At 40.9% G+C, this 18,318-nt stretch overlaps 2 protein-coding genes across 2 annotated transcripts in view; one reads left to right on the forward strand and one right to left on the reverse strand.

Annotated features, from left to right (window-relative positions):
• The window catches only part of MDN1 (midasin AAA ATPase 1), a 175,544-nt gene that overhangs the window by 92,961 nt on the left and 64,265 nt on the right, over positions 1 to 18,318 (forward strand). Inside the window, exons 38-50 of the mRNA XM_008263214.4 lie at positions 3,669 to 3,866; positions 6,233 to 6,340; positions 7,271 to 7,459; positions 8,739 to 8,828; positions 8,930 to 9,193; positions 9,311 to 9,572; positions 11,414 to 11,573; positions 12,761 to 12,877; positions 13,733 to 13,938; positions 14,552 to 14,700; positions 15,441 to 15,652; positions 15,965 to 16,185; positions 17,898 to 18,011. Of these exons, the coding sequence (XP_008261436.2) occupies positions 3,669 to 3,866; positions 6,233 to 6,340; positions 7,271 to 7,459; positions 8,739 to 8,828; positions 8,930 to 9,193; positions 9,311 to 9,572; positions 11,414 to 11,573; positions 12,761 to 12,877; positions 13,733 to 13,938; positions 14,552 to 14,700; positions 15,441 to 15,652; positions 15,965 to 16,185; positions 17,898 to 18,011 (2,290 nt within the window). The remainder of the gene's footprint in view (positions 1 to 3,668; positions 3,867 to 6,232; positions 6,341 to 7,270; positions 7,460 to 8,738; positions 8,829 to 8,929; positions 9,194 to 9,310; positions 9,573 to 11,413; positions 11,574 to 12,760; positions 12,878 to 13,732; positions 13,939 to 14,551; positions 14,701 to 15,440; positions 15,653 to 15,964; positions 16,186 to 17,897; positions 18,012 to 18,318) is intronic.
• Positions 6,394 to 6,947, reverse strand: LOC108177447 (large ribosomal subunit protein eL21-like). Its single transcript, XM_051855465.2, has one exon. The coding sequence runs from the start codon at positions 6,910 to 6,912 to the stop codon at positions 6,430 to 6,432; it is 483 nt and encodes a 160-aa protein (XP_051711425.1). The 5' UTR covers positions 6,913 to 6,947; the 3' UTR covers positions 6,394 to 6,429.

Genomic DNA, 18,318 nt, shown 5'->3' on the forward strand with positions numbered 1-18,318 from the left:
AAAAAAAAAAAAAAAACCTTGGAATAAATTTAACAAAGAATGTCAGATATCTCTATGATGAGAATTACAAAACATTAAAGAAATAGAAGAAGATACAAAAAAAAAAGGGAAAAATCTTTTGTTCATCCATTGGAGGAATCAATATAATGAAACTGTGCATTCTTCCAAAAGCAATTTACAGATTCAATGTGATGCCAATCAAAATACCAAAGACATTCTTCTCAGATAAAGAAAAAATGGTACTGAAATTCATATGGAAACACAAGAAACCTTGAATAGCTAAAGCAGTCTTATACAACAAGAAGCAAGTTTTAGGCATCACAAAACAAGATTTCAAGACATACTACAAGGCAGTTATAAACAAAACAGCCTGGTACTCATACAAAAACAAATGGATGGACCAATGGAACAGAATAGAAATGCCAATCCAAGCATCTACAACCAACTTATATTTGACCAGGGAGCTAAAACCAATCCCTGGAGCAAGGACAGTCTCTTCAACAAATGGTGCTGGGAAAACTGGATTTCCACATGCAGAAGTATGAAGCAAGACCCCTACCTTACACCTTACACAAAAATCCACTCAAAATGTATTAAAGACCTGAATCTATGACTCGATACCATCAAATTATTAGAGAACATTGTGAAAACCCTGCAAGACATTGGCACAGGCAAAGAGTTCTTGGAAAAAACCCCAGAGGCACAGGCGGTCAAAGCCAAAATTAATAAATGATATTACATCAAATTGCGAAGTTTCTGTACTGCAAAAAAAAAAAAAAAAAAAAACCAAAAAAAAACATTCAGGAAAATGAAGAGGCAGCCATCAGAATGGAAGAAATTATTTGCAAATTATGCAACTGATAAAGGATTTATAAACAATATACAAAGAGATTAAAAAAAAAAAAAACTCCACAAAACAAAACAACCCAGTTAAGAGAAGGGCAAAGGGGTTAAACAGACATTTTTCAAAAGGAAATCCAAATGGCCAACAGACACATTCAGGATCACTAGCTGTCAGGGAAATGCAAATCAAAACCACAATGAGGATTCTTTTCACTCTAGTTAGAATGACTTTCATACAGAAATCAACAAACACCAAATGTTGGCGAGGATGTCGGGGAAGAAGTATCCTAATCCACTGTTGGTGGGAATGTAAAAGCTACTATGGAAGACAATATGGAGATACCTCAAAAATCTGAATATAGACCTACCATATGACCCAGCCATCCCACTCCTGGAAATTTACCCAAGGGAAATGAAATCAGTAAATAAAAGAGTTATCTGCACTCCCATGTTTATTGAATTCACAATAGGTAAGACATGGAATCAACCTAAACGCCCATCTAGCAAAGACTGGATAAAGAAATTATGGGATATGTACACTATGGATGTGTACAACCAAATGGATGAATCTGGAAAACATCATACTTACTGAAATAAACCAGTCCCAAAAGGAGAAATCATATGTTCTCCCTGATTTGTGAGAATTAACAGTGTGTCTAAAACGGAATCTGTAGAAGTGAACTTGACACTTAGAAAAGGGATGACTTGAGCTGCCCTTGTGTTGACTGTCCAGGAACATTTTGTTTTTTCATTTTTTTCTTCATTTGTTGAACTCTTTACTTAACATAGAGTTAATTATTTGTGTATAAAGTCAGTTGAGGATGGACCTCAGTAAAAATTAAGAGTGGGAATAAGGGAGGAGGAAGTTTGTAACTGTAAAGCTGTATAGTTCTGCATACATTCCTATGGACTTACTTCTAAGGGTACAATTTAAAAACTTGTCATGGGACCCCAAATCCCATTAAGCTGGGTGGTAAAAATGCCACCTTAAGTGTTGAAGTGATCATATTAAATGATAAAGTGAACATATAGATAGGATTAAGTGTTAAAGTGATTATATAAGTAGGATCAAGTGTCTGGTAATAATAATAGATAGAATTAAAAAGCAGAGAATGTTCCAACACAGCAGACTCATAGAATGACAATCACTTTAAGTAACACTGACCTCAGAATCAGCCCCTTAAGGCTTCCTAATCTGGCTGAAAGGCCCATGAATGCATTTCAGGCATGGAAAGCCAAGACACTATGGCACAAAATGTTCTACATGAAGGATCTCTGTGAGTAAGACCCCATTGGAAAGAAGTGGCCATCAAAGAAGGATGTACTTTTCTCTAAAGGGAAGAGAAAACTTCTACTTTGCTTATGGCCTTCTCGAAATACTGATGGAGTTTGTGGATTCCATAGCCTAGGCAGGTTGTGTCAAGAGTCTCAGGTGGTCACTGATGTCATACATAAGTGTGTTAATTGTTAAATTAAAAATAGGAATCACTGTGCACTAACTCCCTATGCAGGACCTCTGTCCTAAATGAGTTGTATTATGTGTTAACTATAAAACTAGTTCTCTTACATTTTTTGTGTGCATGTTTGTGTAAATTGTTGAAATCTTTACTTAGTGTAGAATTGATCTTCTGTGTACGAAGTTAATTGAAAATGAATCTTAATGGAGAATGGGACTGGGAAGGGGAGAGGGAGGTGGAGGGGTTGTGGGAGTGTGAGAGGGAGGGCAGGTATAGTGGGAAGAATAATTATATTCCTAAAGTTGTATATATGAAAATTTCTAATCCTTAAAAAATAAATTAATTTTAAAAGAAAAAAAATTAAAAATTAATTTAAAAGGCATAGTTAGAGAGAGAGACATAGAGATCTTCCATCTACTTGTTCACCTCCCAAAAGCCCACAGTGACTTGGGCTGGGCCAGGTGGAAACCTGAATCCTGGAGCTTCTGGGTTTCCATGTCGGTGGCAGGGGCCCAGGGACTTGGGCTATCTTCCACTGCTTTCTCAGGTGATTAGCAGGGAGCTGGATTAGAAGTAGAACCATTGGGACTGGAACCGTTGCTTATATGGGATGCCGGCACTGCAGGTGGTGGCCTAACCACAGCACAGGCCCCAGAACTCAACTTTTTAAGAACAGCTTTCTGTTTGGGAATACATAGAAGAATATGTTCACCACACTGCTTATATAAATATTACAGCTGAAATTTATTGATTCACATTTTTTTCCCCATTACCTAAACGCCATACATGCTTCCCATTCTTGAGTTCTGAACTGAACTCTTTTCTGGTATAAGAACCTCTTATAATTGTTCTTGTTTACAGAACTATTGGTGAAAGTTTCATGATGTTGAGCCCATTTGGAGATTTCATTCAGTATTTGAGCTGGGAAAGTATGTAAAGAACTATCAAACATTATCTATTCCCTGCAATTAGTGTTAAGCCTCTAAAAACTTAGTGTGAAAATGAAATATCTGTGTACTGGAAAGTCTCTAAGTTACTTATTTCAGATTTGGCCATTAGAGGTATACAAATAGATACAATTTAGAGAACACTTTATAAAATTCATTCTGAATGTTCACTTTACTTAAAAATTATTGATATATGCTTGTATATAATACATCCAGAATCTTTTTACTGTATATATGAATTAATGAATAAGAGAATATAAGTCAACCCCAACTCTCAGCTGGAGAAATAGAGGGTTGCTAATATTGAACTTTTTCCTTAAGATAAACACTAGGTGATGTAGCTAGATATTATACCTTGTTATTTTATTATAGTTGTATAAAATATATAATAAAACATATGTTTACTTTTCCCCCAAAATAGCTTAACCTGGCATCTCAGTCTGTATTGGAAGGACTCAATGCTTGTTTTGACCATCGAGGAGAAATCTACATACCTGAATTGGGGATGACATTTCAAGTACAGCATGAAAAGACAAAGATTTTTGGGTGTCAAAATCCATTTAGACAAGGAGGTGGTAGGAAGGGCTTGCCCAGGTCTTTCCTTAACAGATTTACTCAGGTAAGACTTACTGTTGCCATAGAAACAAATGTAGAATGGCAGGGGTTGATGAGATAGCTGTCATGTATTAGGGCACTCACTGTGACGACGAGAGAGGACCAGTTTAATGGGCTTCTTTTCCTGTCTTTATATGATGAATATTAACGTGACTGATTCCTGTTAATCACTTCTCTTTTTGCTTGAACCACTTGTCCTACTCCCTGAGGGCATTTTTCTTATCAGTTGGAAGAAAGTAAGGTCACCATACTCTTTAGGATTCTGTTGCTGCTCTCAGCAATGAAGTGGTTGACCTTTTCTAGTCCATATGATCTGTGAAAACAGTTAATGAAATTTTATAATGAAATTCATACATTTTAATTTAAAATGTGAGCCGGCACCGTGGCTCAATAGGCTAATCCTCCGCCTTGCGGCGCCGGCACACCGGGTTCTAGTCCCGGTCGGGGCGCCGGATTCTGTCCCGGTTGTCCCTCTTCCAGGTCAGCTCTCTGCTATGGCCAGGGAGTGCAGTGGAGGATGGCCCAGGTGCTTGGGCCCTGCACCCCATGGGAGACCAGGAAAAGCACCTGGATCCTGGCTCCTGCCATCGGATCAGCGCGGTGCGCCGGCTGCAGCAGCGGCCATTGGAGGGTGAACCAACGGCAAAGGAAGACCTTTCTCTCTCTCTCTCTCTCACTGTCCACTCTGCCTATCAAAAATAAAAAATAAATAAAAAATAAAATAAAATAAAAATTTAAAATGTGAGAAGGAAAAGAGCAAGCTGATATGGATAAAACTCCAGTATTCCCTGCCGATCATTATTTGATACCTTTTTTCTTATGCTTTAATTTCTATTGTTAAAGGGATGTTTGTATATTCATGTGCTTAACTTTATTTTTTAAAGGTTGATTTATTTATTTGAAACTCAGAGTTAGACAGAGAGGCAGGGAGAGAGAGAGAGGTCTTCCATCCACTGGTTCACTCCCTAATTGGCCGCAATGGCCAGAGCTGTGCCAATCCGAAGCCAGAAGCCAGGAGCTTCCTCTGGGTCTCCAACACCATTGCAGGGGCCCAAGGACTTGGGCTATCTTCCACTGCTTTCCCAGGCTATAGCAGAGAACTGGGTTGGAAGTGGGGCAGCGGGTCTCGAACCAGCACCCATATGGGATGCCAGCACTATAGGCAGCAGCTTAACCTGCTATGCCACAGTGTCAGCCTTGTGTTTACTTGATTTAACAGCTTTTTTAAGTGCTTGGGTGATCTGGAGGCTTGGAAATACCTCTAGATATTTTAGATATTTGTTTGCCTTTAATGTACCTCTCCCTTGCTGATAAAAAAAAATTTGTTTTAATTATTTATTTTTGGAAGTCAGGGAGAGAGAGAGAGAGAGATTCTATCCAATGGCTCATTGCTCAAATGGCCACAACTGCCTGTGCTGGGCCAGGCCAAAGCCAGTAGTTTCATGTGGGTCTCTCCACATGGGTGCTGGGGTCCACGGACTTGGGCCACGTGCTGCTTTCTCAGGTGCATTAGCAGAGATGGATCAAAGTGGAGCAGCCAGGGCTCGAACTTGTACACAAATGGGATGCTTGCATCCCAGGCTGTGGGTTAACCTGTTATGCCACAATACCAGCCCTGGCTGGGTATCTTTTAAGAACGCTTTATGGGGCCAGCGCTGTGGCACAATAGGTTACTTCTCCACCTGTGGCACTGGCATCCCATATGGGCGCAGTTTCTAGTCCTGGCTGCTCCTCTTCCAGTCCAGCTCTGTGTGTCTTCCTAAGACCTGGGAAAGCAGTAGGAGATGGCTTAAGTGTTTGGGCCGCTGCACCCACACATGAGACCAGGAAGAAACACCTGGCTCCTGGCTTCAGATCGGCGCAGTTCCAGCCATTGCGGCCAAATGGGGAGTGAACCAATGGAAAGAAGACCTTTCTCTCTGTCTCTCCCTCTCGCTGTCTGTAACTTTACCTCTCAAATAAATAAATAAATAAATGTTTTATTGCGAACATTTTCAAACATACTGAAAAGTTGAATGAATTTTTCAGATTTAATACTTACATATCTACCATTCAGAATCTTGAAGCCATTATTTTTTACACCTAGGAAATTTTTGAAAAATAAAGTAAAAAAGATAAATTGCATGTGTCTTTCTCTTTTTTTTAATTCACTAGAGTAGAGCTTAAACGAAGGCCTCTGTTTTATATTTCAAAGATTTTATGATTCTTTATCCTGAGAATACAATGAAAGAAATTTCTGTAATTCAAAATTGCATTTATTGCTTGAGCATAATTACTTGTTAAAGTTTTCAGGTAACAAGACATGGAGGTCATTTCTAGTGTGTTGTAAGGAGAAATGATCACATTTCTCCATGTTTTTTAATTTTTAAGGTTTTTGTGGATCCGCTTACAGTAATTGACATGGAGTTCATTGCCAGTACTTTGTTTCCAGCCATTGACAAACATATTGTTAAGAAAATGGTTGCTTTCAATAACCAAGTAAGTACCTACTTGCTTTGATTTTTCTTTATTTTCCTATCTATATATTTTTTTTTTCAATTAGGTCTTATTTATTTATCTTACATTTATCATGCCATGAATTCATAAGGAATGGGTTCCAGCAACTCAGGCTCCTTTCCATTGGTTCTGACAATGTGGGCTTCTCTGGGTGGAGCAGGCTGACGCTTTAGTTGAACCCAGGTACCCTTCTCTTTGGCTTCCTTCTTCTTCTGATCATTTTCCTTCACACGTTTCAAGAAGCTATCTCGGCTCTTAGAGTGCTTAATGTGTTCAATACGCACATTTATTCTCTTGGCAAGAATCTTGCCCTTCACTTGTTTGTTTACAACAATGCCAACAGCATGCTGAGTAACATTGTAGACTCTTCCAGTTTTTCCATGGTAACATTTATGGGGCATTCCTTTTTGAACAGTACCCATTCCCTTGATGTCCACAATGTCACCTTTCTTGTAAATGCGCATGTATGTGGCCAAAGGAACAACTCCATGTTTTCTGAAAGGCCTGGAGAACATGTACCGGGTACCTCGCCTCTTTCCCTTTGTGTTTGTCATCTTGGCGAATTACTGGAAGATGGCGGCTCCGGCTGAAAGGCTCCTATCTATATTTTACCCAATATTTTCTTAGCATGGTGCTGTACCAAATTAATAATCTAACTAAAATTTCTATGAATCTCTCATGGAAGGAAGCTACTCATTTGAGGGGTACAGTAATTCATTTCTGTGTTACAAATACCATTATCAATGCTTACAGAGTATTCCTGGCATTTGGAAATCTCACTTGGGAAAAAGTCTTGAATGAAGCCTGTTGATTTCTGTCTCGGATTATATACCCACTTGTATAACACTGGTAGCATTTATTGCAGTATCTGGCAGCAGGATATGTTTCCCAACAAAGATATTTTCTTTCTAGATTGATCATGAAGTGACTGTTGAGAAGAAATGGGGCCAAAAAGGAGGACCCTGGGAATTCAACCTCCGGGACCTTTTCCGCTGGTGTCAGTTGATGCTGGTTGACCAGTCCCCTGGGTGTTATGACCCTGGCCAGCATGTGGTTTTGGTTTATGGTGAAAGAATGAGAACCCGAGAAGACAAAGAAAAGGTGGGTTTCTCTCTTGCTGTTTGAATTTCTTTGTGGGCTAGTTCTGCGAGGCCTGCACTCTTGGGATGGTGGGGCAACAGTGTTCTTTGACTAGAAGCACTAGAGACAAGTTTCGGTGAACATGTCCGTTTACTAACAACCAAGCACACCTTTAACGGGCAGGCAGAGGGGGTTAGCTAGTTCAGGGCAACACTAATTCTACAGGATATACCGACGTTGGCATGGTTATGCTTCTCCAATCAGCTTGAAGGTCACATAGCCTATGTAGCCTTCCAGGTGATTCTTATGGGTCTGGGCCACACCTGGGATCTGTTTACCTGATTGGCAATTACAAGGCCCTTCAACAGGAAGTGGGGGTGGGGGAAATATGCCTGGAGCTCCTGCCACCTGCCAGCAGTCAGTTCATAGGGTCCTTCCTGGGAGACATGGTGTGCCATACCCTCTTAACCTCCTGCATGGGCTAGGCAGGCAGTCTCCCAGCCAGGCACAGGATCACCCACATTTCTTTCCATATGCAATTTGATTTCTTCCTAAGGAAGAGAATGTATATACTCATGCTAATTACACCAAGGTTTGTGAAGCTGCTTGTGATTTAGAATTTAAGGGAATGGGCTAAGCATTCCCCTCTCTGGGGTCTCACAATATAGATGTAGTATGCTTTGGCCTAGTAATAAATAACTATGTCTTCATTATCTTGCCAAGCACAGAGGTGAGAAGACAAGATACCCAGTAGCTTCTTTACCCTCTTTTTAGTTCATATCTTGAAAGATGTAAGCACAGTCCTTTTTTGTCTGTAGATGTGCCATGGTTTTCATCTTATTTTAAAATATCTTGTGTCCTCACTGGAGTGTCAGTAGTTTTGGATTATGTGACTGTTCTTTTCTTGAACTCAAATTTATGCCCATTGCAAAGAATTTAATGAATATAGCCCTTCCTTTTTATAATATCTAAAAATGCAAAGGAAATTGTGGTTTTTTTTTTCAAAGTATTCCTTCTGAAAGGTTTGTATAAGAATCTGGTGGTGTCCGGCCCATGTTGTGGCGCAGCAGGTTGAGTAGCTGATTGAGCCTCTTTTGCTCTCCTTTCCACCAGCTATGCTAATGTAGCATGTGAGGAGTGAATCAACAGCTGGAAAGTGTGTGTGTGTGTGTGTGTGTGTGTGTGTACGCACGCGCGCGCCTGTCTCTCTAGATCCGCCTTTCAATGTTAATACATCTAACAAAAAGAAGATGAATTTGTGGAGTGATTTTTTGTCTTTAATGATATCATTTTTCTTTAGGTCATTGCTGTATTTAAGGATGTCTTTGGTTCAAATTCCAGCCCATATCTGGGGACCAGGCTGTTTCGTATCACTCCTTATGCCGTTCAGGTGAGTAAACTAGGATAATCTTCTACTTATAATTTTCTGTTGATTCTTCTGGCTCCCACTCTCAGGCATGTTTGTAAATTCTCACTGGTGTGTCTTTTCAGCTGGGCTACTCAGTTCTTTCTCGGGGCAGCTATGTTCCTCACCCATCCCGCCGACCCCTGTCACTCCTACATCAGTCATTCCAGTCACTGGAGTCAATCATGAAGTGTGTACAGATGAGCTGGATGGTCATTCTTGTGGGGCCAGCCTCTGTGGGCAAGACCAGTCTTGTCCAGCTTCTTGCACACCTTACTGGTCACCCATTAAAGATCATGGCTATGAACAGCGCAGTGGATACCACCGAGCTTCTGGGTGGATTTGAACAGGTAATGGTTTGTCTTCACATTTTCAGGCAAAACAGTAAACCCTGTAGTTGAATGAGGATCTTCTATGTTTTCCTGACTCTGGCCAGTGGCTAAGTTTATATACTCTGCAAATTGCAGGTTGATCTTAGACGACCTTGGAAGCAGCTGCTAGAGAAGGTAGAGGACACAGTAAGGGCACTGTTAAGGGACAGCCTTCTCATCAGTGCTGATGATGCTGAAGTCGTACTCCGAGCCTGGAGTCACTTCCTTCTGACATACAAGCCTAAATGTCTTGGAGAAGGTGGCAAAGGCGTCACGATGGAGACTGTCAGTAAACTGGAAGCAGTGTTACTGCTCATGCAGCGACTCAACAATAAAATCAACTCTTATTCCAAGGCAGGTATGTATGTTTTAACTGTGCATCAGATACTTAGATTGTGCATATTGTACGTTTGCAGGTAACATATTTGCAAATGTCATGCATTTGCTTTACACTAATTTAATTATTATTAACAATCAAAACTTGGGGAATAATTGGCATTGAAAGTAAAATGAGGTGCCGGCACAAGGGTGCAGTGGGTTAATCTCCCAGCCAGCATATGGGCACTGGTTCTAGTCCAGGCTGCCCCTCTTCTGGTCCAGCTCTGCCATGGCCTGGGAAAGCAGTCCATGATGGCCCTAATGGTTGGGCCCCTGCATCTGTGTGGGAAACTGGGGAGAGGCACCTGGCTCCTGGCTTCAGATCTGTGCAAATCCATCCGTTGTGGCCATTTGGGGAGTGAACCCGTGGAGGAAAGACCTTTGTGTGTCTCCCTCTCACTGCCTAACTCTGTCTTTCAAATTAAAAACAAAACAAAACAGAACCATAAAAAAAAGTAAAATGAAGCTAGGATAGAATATTCAGAATTGATGTAAAGCAAGCAAGAAAGAGATTGGTTACTAATCTTTATGGTTCATTTTGCATGTCTCCTGGTCTCTGTCTATAACTGTCTATCACTCTGCCTCTCAAAAAAATGGATAAATCTTAAGAAAGAAAGAAAGAAAGAAAGAAAGAAAGAAAGAAAGAAAGAAAGAAAAGAAAAAGAAGTGGAGCAGCTGGGACACGAACAGGTGCCCATATGGGATGCCAGTGCTGTAGGCAGTGGCTTTATCCACTATAACAAAATATCATCACCATCATTGTGATTCTCATTCTTTATTTCTAGCTGGTTATGGGTTATTCCCCCGTCTGACAGGTATCACAGTCCAGTGCTGCCTATTGTGAAATGTCTAAAAGCAGTTGTTTCATATATTTTTGCCAGTTTCTAGTTGTTACCAGTGGCAAGTTAAGTGTGCATCTTGTAGTCCCTCATGGCCAACAACAGGAATCTAGTGGATATCACCTTGAGATATGAAAAGGGGTCATAAAATAATTCTTACACTAAAGACCCAATGATAATTTCCAGGAAAAGATCAAATAACCACAAAGCACTTGGCAAATGCCAGTTGTTACCATAATTTTTTTTTTTAGGATTTATTTATTTACTTTGAAAGAGTTACACAGAGAGAGAAGTAGAGGCAGAGAGAGAGAGGTCTTCCTTCTGATGGTTTACTCCCCAATTGGCTGCAACGGCTGGAGCTGCACCAATCCGAAGCCCAGAGCCAGGAGCTTCCTCTAGGACTCCCACATGCTTGCTGGGGCCCAAGGTCTTGGGCCATCTTCTGCTGCTTTGCCAGGCCATAGCAGAGAGCTGGATCAGAAGATAAGCAGCCAGGTCTTGAACTGGTGCCCATATGGGATGCCGCACTGCAGGCGGTGGCTTTACCAACTACGCCACAGCGCCGGCCCCAGCATAGTTATATGATATGGGCATGATAAAGGAAACCCAGTTTCAAACGTTAACTGCACTGTGCCATCTGATTTCTTTTTCATATAGTAGTAGAAATCCAACACTATGTGGGAGATGTCCTCTTCCTTCTGCCATTTTAGAAATTGTAGCAAATATTTTTTGCCTTCTCAATCATGCTAGCGTCAACCTGGGAGTTTCTAGCCATTAATTCAAAAAGCCACTGAGAAGTATGTTTTTGTCCCAAACTTAAACAGAAGCATCCCCTGTGAAATCCTCGTGTTTATTCTGTCTTCAAACCTCAGAAGTTGAACCGGAGGTTTCTAGTTTTCTTTCAATAACCTCTAAAGTGTTTTTTTATTGTCTTGATTTGAAATAAATACTGAAGGTGTTGATCTTGTCTGTGACATTTCAGAGTTTGCCAAACTCGTGGAAGACTTCCGAAGTTTTGGGGTGAAACTCACACAGTCAGCCAGCGGCCGCAGCCAGGGCACATTTGAATGGGTGGACAGCATGTTGGTGCAGGCCCTGAAGTCTGGAGACTGGCTCCTGATGGACAACGTTAACTTCTGCAAGTGAGAATCTTGGGCTTCATCGCAAGTGGGCCTGATTGAAATTTGGGGATATCCTGTCAAAGTAGAAACCCAGGTGGAAGCTCTATATTTTTTTCTGCTTTTTTTAAAAAATTTTTTATTTATTTTCATTTTATTTGAAAGGTAGAGCGAAAATGAGTGATGGATAGATGGATTGATCAAGATAGGTTTTCTTTTCTCTGGTTCATTCCCCAAATTGTTGCAATAGCAAAGAGCTGGGCCAGGCAAAAAACTAGAGCCTAGGATCCTATCTAGGTTTCCCAGGGACCCAAGTCTATTATCCGTCACCTTCTGCCTTGGAAGCAGAGATAGGAAAATCCAGGTACTTTGATCTGGGATATGGATATCCCAGGTGGTCCTTTAACCACTGTGCCAAACACCTGCCCCTTTGTCCACTCTTTTTCTTAAAGTACATGCTTACCTATATTCTATAAACTGTTCCTGTGGTGAGTAGTGGTAGTTTACTATTAGATAACTGCAAGATTTTAGTCCTGTATAATTTTGAGCTGAAATGAAGGCTAAGAAAATTGGATTACTTTTCTAAGCAATGTCCTTTGCGTCTGGTCTTTTAATTTAACATTGGAAATCTTCCTTTGTTAGGCTCTTTCTTAATGCAAAATCTGATACAGGGAAGAAAATGTGCATCAGTGATAATGACAATTTAATAAGGGATCACTTTTGATCCTATGGTAAGGAAAAGAGCAAGTATGAAGCTACTGTTCTTATACAGGTCAATTACAGTACTAGAAGCTGGTAGGAGGTCAGACAGTGGGTTTCTCTTTATGCAGTCTTTTTTGTTTTTTTATTCTGAGTATTTGAAATAGAAATCTAGCTACCTTCAAATGGATTTCATAATATTAGGAGGTAGGGGAGGGGAAAAGGGAGAGAGAAAGGGCTATAGCTGAGGAAACTTTCTATCATTTAGCTTAATTTCATTTATTAAGTCAGCAAATATTTTCTGTACTGACTGTTTGTAAATCACTGGGTACATGCTTTGGGGAGTGAGAAGCGGATTCAATGTGGAAATCTGCTTTTGCAAGAGACCACAATTGTTAATGGGGGAAGTGGTGCTTACTGAAAGGAAGAAGTGGGTCCGAAGCAGTTGGTGCCTGTGTGAGGAAGAGTCAAGGCAGCATGTCACTGTGTTCATTTGGATTCTGTCTGTGCAGCCCGTCAGTGCTGGATCGTTTGAATGCTTTGCTTGAACCTGGAGGTGTCCTCACTGTTAGTGAAAGAGGAATGGTAGATGGAGCTATTCCCACCATAACACCAAATCCCAATTTCAGGTAATCTGTCTCTTATATTTCTGCCTAAGTGTCTGACAATGGATGTGACCATGTAGTAGGACCTCCTTGTGTATAGTATTTATATGCTGAGCCATGAGGAGGTTTACCTCTTCATTAATTCAGTTAACAAATATTTATTGGGGCTCAAATATTTGCCTGGCACTGGTAGGCTATGAGGACACAGCAGTAAACAAGAGAGGTGAGATTTCTCTGGGTTGGTGGTGTAGAGAAGCCAGGAGACTAGTCCCCAGCCTTTTGCAGTGGTCTAGACAAGATACAATGATCAGATATAAGTGTGGACTTGAGTGGTAAGAGGGGCAGTACTTGTTAATGGTCTTGTGGTTGAATAATTGGGTGAAAAGGAGAGCCATCTACTGAGAAAGGGAATATTTGCAGAGGAGCAGGGAATAAATTGTTCAGTTTTAGACAGGTGTGTGAAATGTCAGGTGGGTAGATGGAGGTGTTGATGGGCATTGGATATGTGAAGCTAATCTTTTCAGGAGAATACGTTACTCCCTTTTCTGCTTCTATAAATTAGTTAGAATTATGAGTTAGTATTGCCCCTGATTTGGGAGCTGTTGACAATGGGATTTTTAACATTTTCAGATAGTAGTACAGTTGCGCTGGATATCTGATACATAGTTACATGGGAAAGCAGGAATAGAGATACTGGTGTGCAGGACTGATGCTGCTAGGAAGGCAAAGGTGGAATGCAGCTGACTGCAGCCCCCTGGGAGGTGGTGGGATCTGCCTTGCTGAGCTCCCTGAAGATGAGCCACTCATAATCATCACTGTTGTGAGCTACACCATTGATTACACTGTTATATAATTCTTTTTGAATTGCCATTTTACTAGACTTTTTCTCTCGATGGATCCTGTTCATGGAGAAATATCCAGAGCTATGAGGAATCGTGGACTTGAAATCTACATTTCAGGAGGAGATGAGGGCATCCCAGACAGCCTGGATTTAAAAGTTCTGCTGCACAGTCTTGGGTTGGTGGGGGACAGTGTGTGTGACATCCTCTTGGCTCTGCACACAGAGACCCGAAGCACTGTTACAGGTGAGGTGGTTCACTTTGGGTTTTCTGCAGAGTTTCAGTCCTGCTAATTTAAGGGTTCTAACATTTAGTATATATAGAAAGAGAAATTAACAGGAAAGCCTGTTACAAGTGTAGATATCAAGGTTAAGCAAGTCAGAGTTAGGTGAATGAGTTTCAGTAGTTTGAAGATGCTCCCCAGGGAATTCTGATACCTGCACTCAGAGGCCAACAGAAGGTTTCATGATGTTTGCCACCACCATAGCTCCAGGATTGTCATTGGCTTCTTGCAGGTGTAATAAAGAGGAAACTGAGTTAAAACAGATAGGTGTGACTTCTAAATGTTCAACTTTAGAAAAAGGAACAAATTAAATTCTGTAGTTGACTACGGTGTGTTATGTACAATGCTTGTTGCTTGTTCATCTTCAAATAGTCTATGCAAGGCAGAGGTTTCCATTCTACAGGTAAGGCTTAGGGAATTTGAGTAACATGTCCAGGTCAAGACAGCTGAGATTTGAAAATAGGTAATAAATATCTGAGTGGATTGAGTAAGTTTAATGTGATGACAGAATTTATCTACTTTCATCAATGATTTTGAAGAAGCTGTTGCTCACAGATGGTAAATTTTTCTTTGTAGGTTCTCCAACATCGTCTCTGTCGGCTCTGATTCAGTCAGCCATACTCATTGTCCAGGGCTTGCAGCGTGGGCTGAGTTTGGTCAGAGCCTTTACAGAAGCATGCTGGGCAGTATACGTCCGTTCACAGCATTCCCCAGCAAATCAGAAGGTACTTTGAAGTGTTCTCATACTCTTGTCAGGTGTAACACCCTACATTACAGTTATGAAAATGATTTTTGTAGGTGGCAACTTTAATGACCTGGAACAGTTGACTACTGTGGTTTTGTTCTAATAGAGATCTGGCCTGGTTACTTTTCTGGAAAATAGCTTCAGTGTCAGTATTCCTTCCTTCCTTCCTTCCTTCCTTCCTTCCTTCCTTCCTTCCTTCCTTCCTTCCTTCCTTCCTTCCTTCCTTTATTTATTTATTTTATTTGAAAGAGTTACGCAGAGAGAGGGTGAGAGAGGTCTTCCATCCGATGGTTCACTCCTCAATTGGCTTCAGCGGCTGGAACTGCGCTGATCCAAAGCCAGGAGCCAGGAGTTTTTTCTGGGTCTCCCACACAGGTACAGGGGCCCAAGGACTTGGGCCATCCTCCACTGCTATCCCAGGCCATAGCAGAGAGCTGGATGGGAAGTGGAGCAGCCAGGACTAGAACCGGTGCCCATATGGGATGCCGGCGCTTCAGGCCAGGGTGTTAACCCGCTGCACCACAATGCCAGCCCCCAGTATTCCTTTTTTGAAACCTACCTGTAATTCAATTTGTGGTGTTGTACTTTGAAGAGTGTGTCAGAGTTTTTGGGAGACAGTCGTGTGGACCCTAGAAAACTATTCTTAGATTGATTGCTAATTGTTCTGGTAAATAAGGCTCATATTGGTACCATGTTCTGTGTGTGTTTATCTCCTGCCAGCTTGTGCATGCCTTACTGGAGAAGCATCTTTCTTTTCTGAGAGCACATGAAGCCTGGGGAAACTCAATTCTTGCTATGGGATTGTGGCCGGATTCTGTGCCCTCAGCTCTCTTTGCTACTGAAGATTCTCACCTTTCTACAGTGCGAAGTGATGGACAGATCCTGGTGTATTGCCTCAACAGGCTGAGCTTGAAAACCAGCTGCTGGGCAAGGTCAGCAGGCCTTCAGTTTCTGTGCTTTCTGGTTTTTTGGCTTGTTTTTACTTTGCTGGCAATAGGACACCATGTATATACCTAGAACATTATGTGACCAGTTGTTCAGCTGTTATAATTTCATTGTTCATTGTAATATTGCTGTTTGGTATATATTGGGTTTGTGTTGTAGTTGTCTTCATTTGTGGGGCCTCAATTTTTTCTCCTTTATCGCTTCAATCTAATTTGAGTAAAATCACTTTCTCAGGTTCTTTGAAATGTGAAGTGACATATTATTCTAGTACTCACTTTGCCCATTCCAATGAATTTCAGGGGTCAGCCTCTTACCTTGCCAGACTTAGAGAAAATTATGCAGTCTTCCAGCCCTGAGAACCTGAAGTTCAATGCAGTGGAAATGGATACATACTGGATTGATGAACCGGATGTTTTGGCCATGGCTGTTAAATTGCTCATTGAAAGAGCAACCAATCAGGACTGGATGCTTAGAGTTAAATGGCTTTATCATTTAGCCAAAAACATACCACAGGGGCTTGGTGAGTAAGGGAAGCAATGAGGGAACTTACGTACACTTAGCCTGTAGTGCCTCAGCAACTATCTTATCTTGGGGTTACACTGTTAAGATTATAGCTGGGACATTTCTTTGCAAGAAATTTGTGACCTAGCATTATTTTAAAATAGCTGTTTAAAAGTTAAGAAACAAGCCTATCCTTAGAAGTATCACAAAATCAACTTTTGTTCCTATGTAATATTAAGGCGTTCAGAATCTCTCCACTTTTTTGTAACCAATTCAAAAAGGAAGTGAAAATTATGTTGAATTTTAGTTTCGAACATCTACTTTTTTGCTTTACTGCTGTATAACCATTCTGTCTGGGGAATATGTCATATGTGATATGTAAGATTCTAATCTTGTTACCACCGCTCCAAGTGGTCCCACATATTTTCTTGCATTTTTTTCATTCTAATAGAGGGGAAAAGGCAACAGTAACACTGCCTGGCCTATAAAGTATAGGACAATTAATAGTTTGTAGAGATTGATGAATAAAGTAGTTCAGTTTGCAGTAGCCCCACTCCCACCCCTTTAAGATTTACTTATTTATTTATTTTAAAGATTTATTTATTTATTTGAGAGGCAGATTTATAGGTAGAGAGAGGGAGAGACATCCACTGGTTGACTACCCAAATGGCCACAATGGCCGGAGTTGGACCAATCCTAAGCCAGGAGCCAAGAGCTTCTTCAAGGTCTCCTATGTGAGTACTTGGGCCATCGTCCACTGCCTTCCCTGGCCATTTGCAGAGAGCTGGATTGGAAGAGGAGTAGCCGGGACACTAACTTGTGCCCATGTTGGGTGCCAGTGCCACAGGCACAGGCTTAACCAACTATGCCACAGCGCTGGCCCCAAGATTTATTTATTTATTTGAACAAATTACACAGAGCTTCTATCTGCTGGTTTCACTCTGCAGATGGTTGCAATGGCCAGGCTTGGGCAGTGCCAAAAACAGGAGTAATGAGCTTCATTCAGGTCTCCCACATGGGTGGTAGGGGCCCAAACACTTGAGCCATCTTCTGCTGCTTTTCCCAGGGTAATAGCAGAGAACTAGATTCAAAGTGGAGCAGCTGGGACTCAAACAGGTACCCATGTTGGGTGCTGGCGTCACAGGCAACATCTTAACCAACTGCACCACAAAGTCTGCCCTTGTATTAGTCTTTCTAATCCATCAGAACTTTCAGATAAATCAATGAATGGGTATCTATGATACATGTGATTAATCTAAACAAGTATAGAGAAATTTGTATAAGTTTTTTACAAAATTTTTTATAAATTTTAGAAAGAAATGGATAGATAGCCTGCCCCAGTCTGCCGATAGACTTTGCAAATGCCTGGAATGGCTGGGAGGTTGGTTGTCAAAAGCCAAGAGCCGGGAGCTTTCTAACCACCAATTTAACTGCTAAACTAAATGTCCACCCTTGTATAAATATTTTTACCTGCATTATCCTGAATGTAGATACTATCCACCAAGAGCTACTAATACATATATATATATTACATTTATGTATATATAAATGTAAGTTAATTAATATTCAGTAAACCAGAAAATTAAGTCCTTTTGTTACATTAACCACATTTCAGTTGCTCACATGTGGCTAAATGCTACGTGGATAGTATAGTTGTAGAGTATTTTTATCCTTGCCGTAAGTTCTCTTTTACTCCTATGGAGTCTAACATTAGCTTCTCCTTCCTCATAGAATCAGTGCAGATTCATTTGGAAGCCAGTGCAACAGGTCTCAGGAATTTTTACTCCAATTCTCTCTCAACTGGTATCAGCAATATCTTCAAAATATTACAACCAAATATGACAGGTAGGTGCTTCATTGTGATTTCTAGTTCTCAGCAGTGTTTTGGAAACTTATCTCTTGAGTTTATGGGGAAAAGACCCGTCAAGAGTTCTGACTATAAAAGTACTTTTTTATTTTTTTAAAGATTTATTTATTTATTTTAAAGAGTTACACAGAGAAAGAGACACAGAGAGAGAGAGAGAAAGAAAGAGAGAGAGAGAGGAAGAGAGAGAGGTCTTCCATGCGGTGGTTCACTCCCCAATTGGCCGCATCCGAAGCCAGGAGCTTCTTTCAGGTCTCTCATGCAGGTACAGGGGCCCAAGGACTTGAG

Source organism: Oryctolagus cuniculus, chromosome 5 (genome assembly GCF_964237555.1).
Source record: "Oryctolagus cuniculus chromosome 5, mOryCun1.1, whole genome shotgun sequence".
Classification (NCBI taxonomy): Eukaryota; Metazoa; Chordata; class Mammalia; order Lagomorpha; family Leporidae; genus Oryctolagus; species Oryctolagus cuniculus.

Excerpts from the sequence above, each read along its gene's own strand:
- LOC108177447 (XM_051855465.2), bottom strand. The coding sequence starts at position 6,912 with ATGACAAACACAAAGGGAAAGAGGCGAGGTACCCGGTACATGTTCTCC.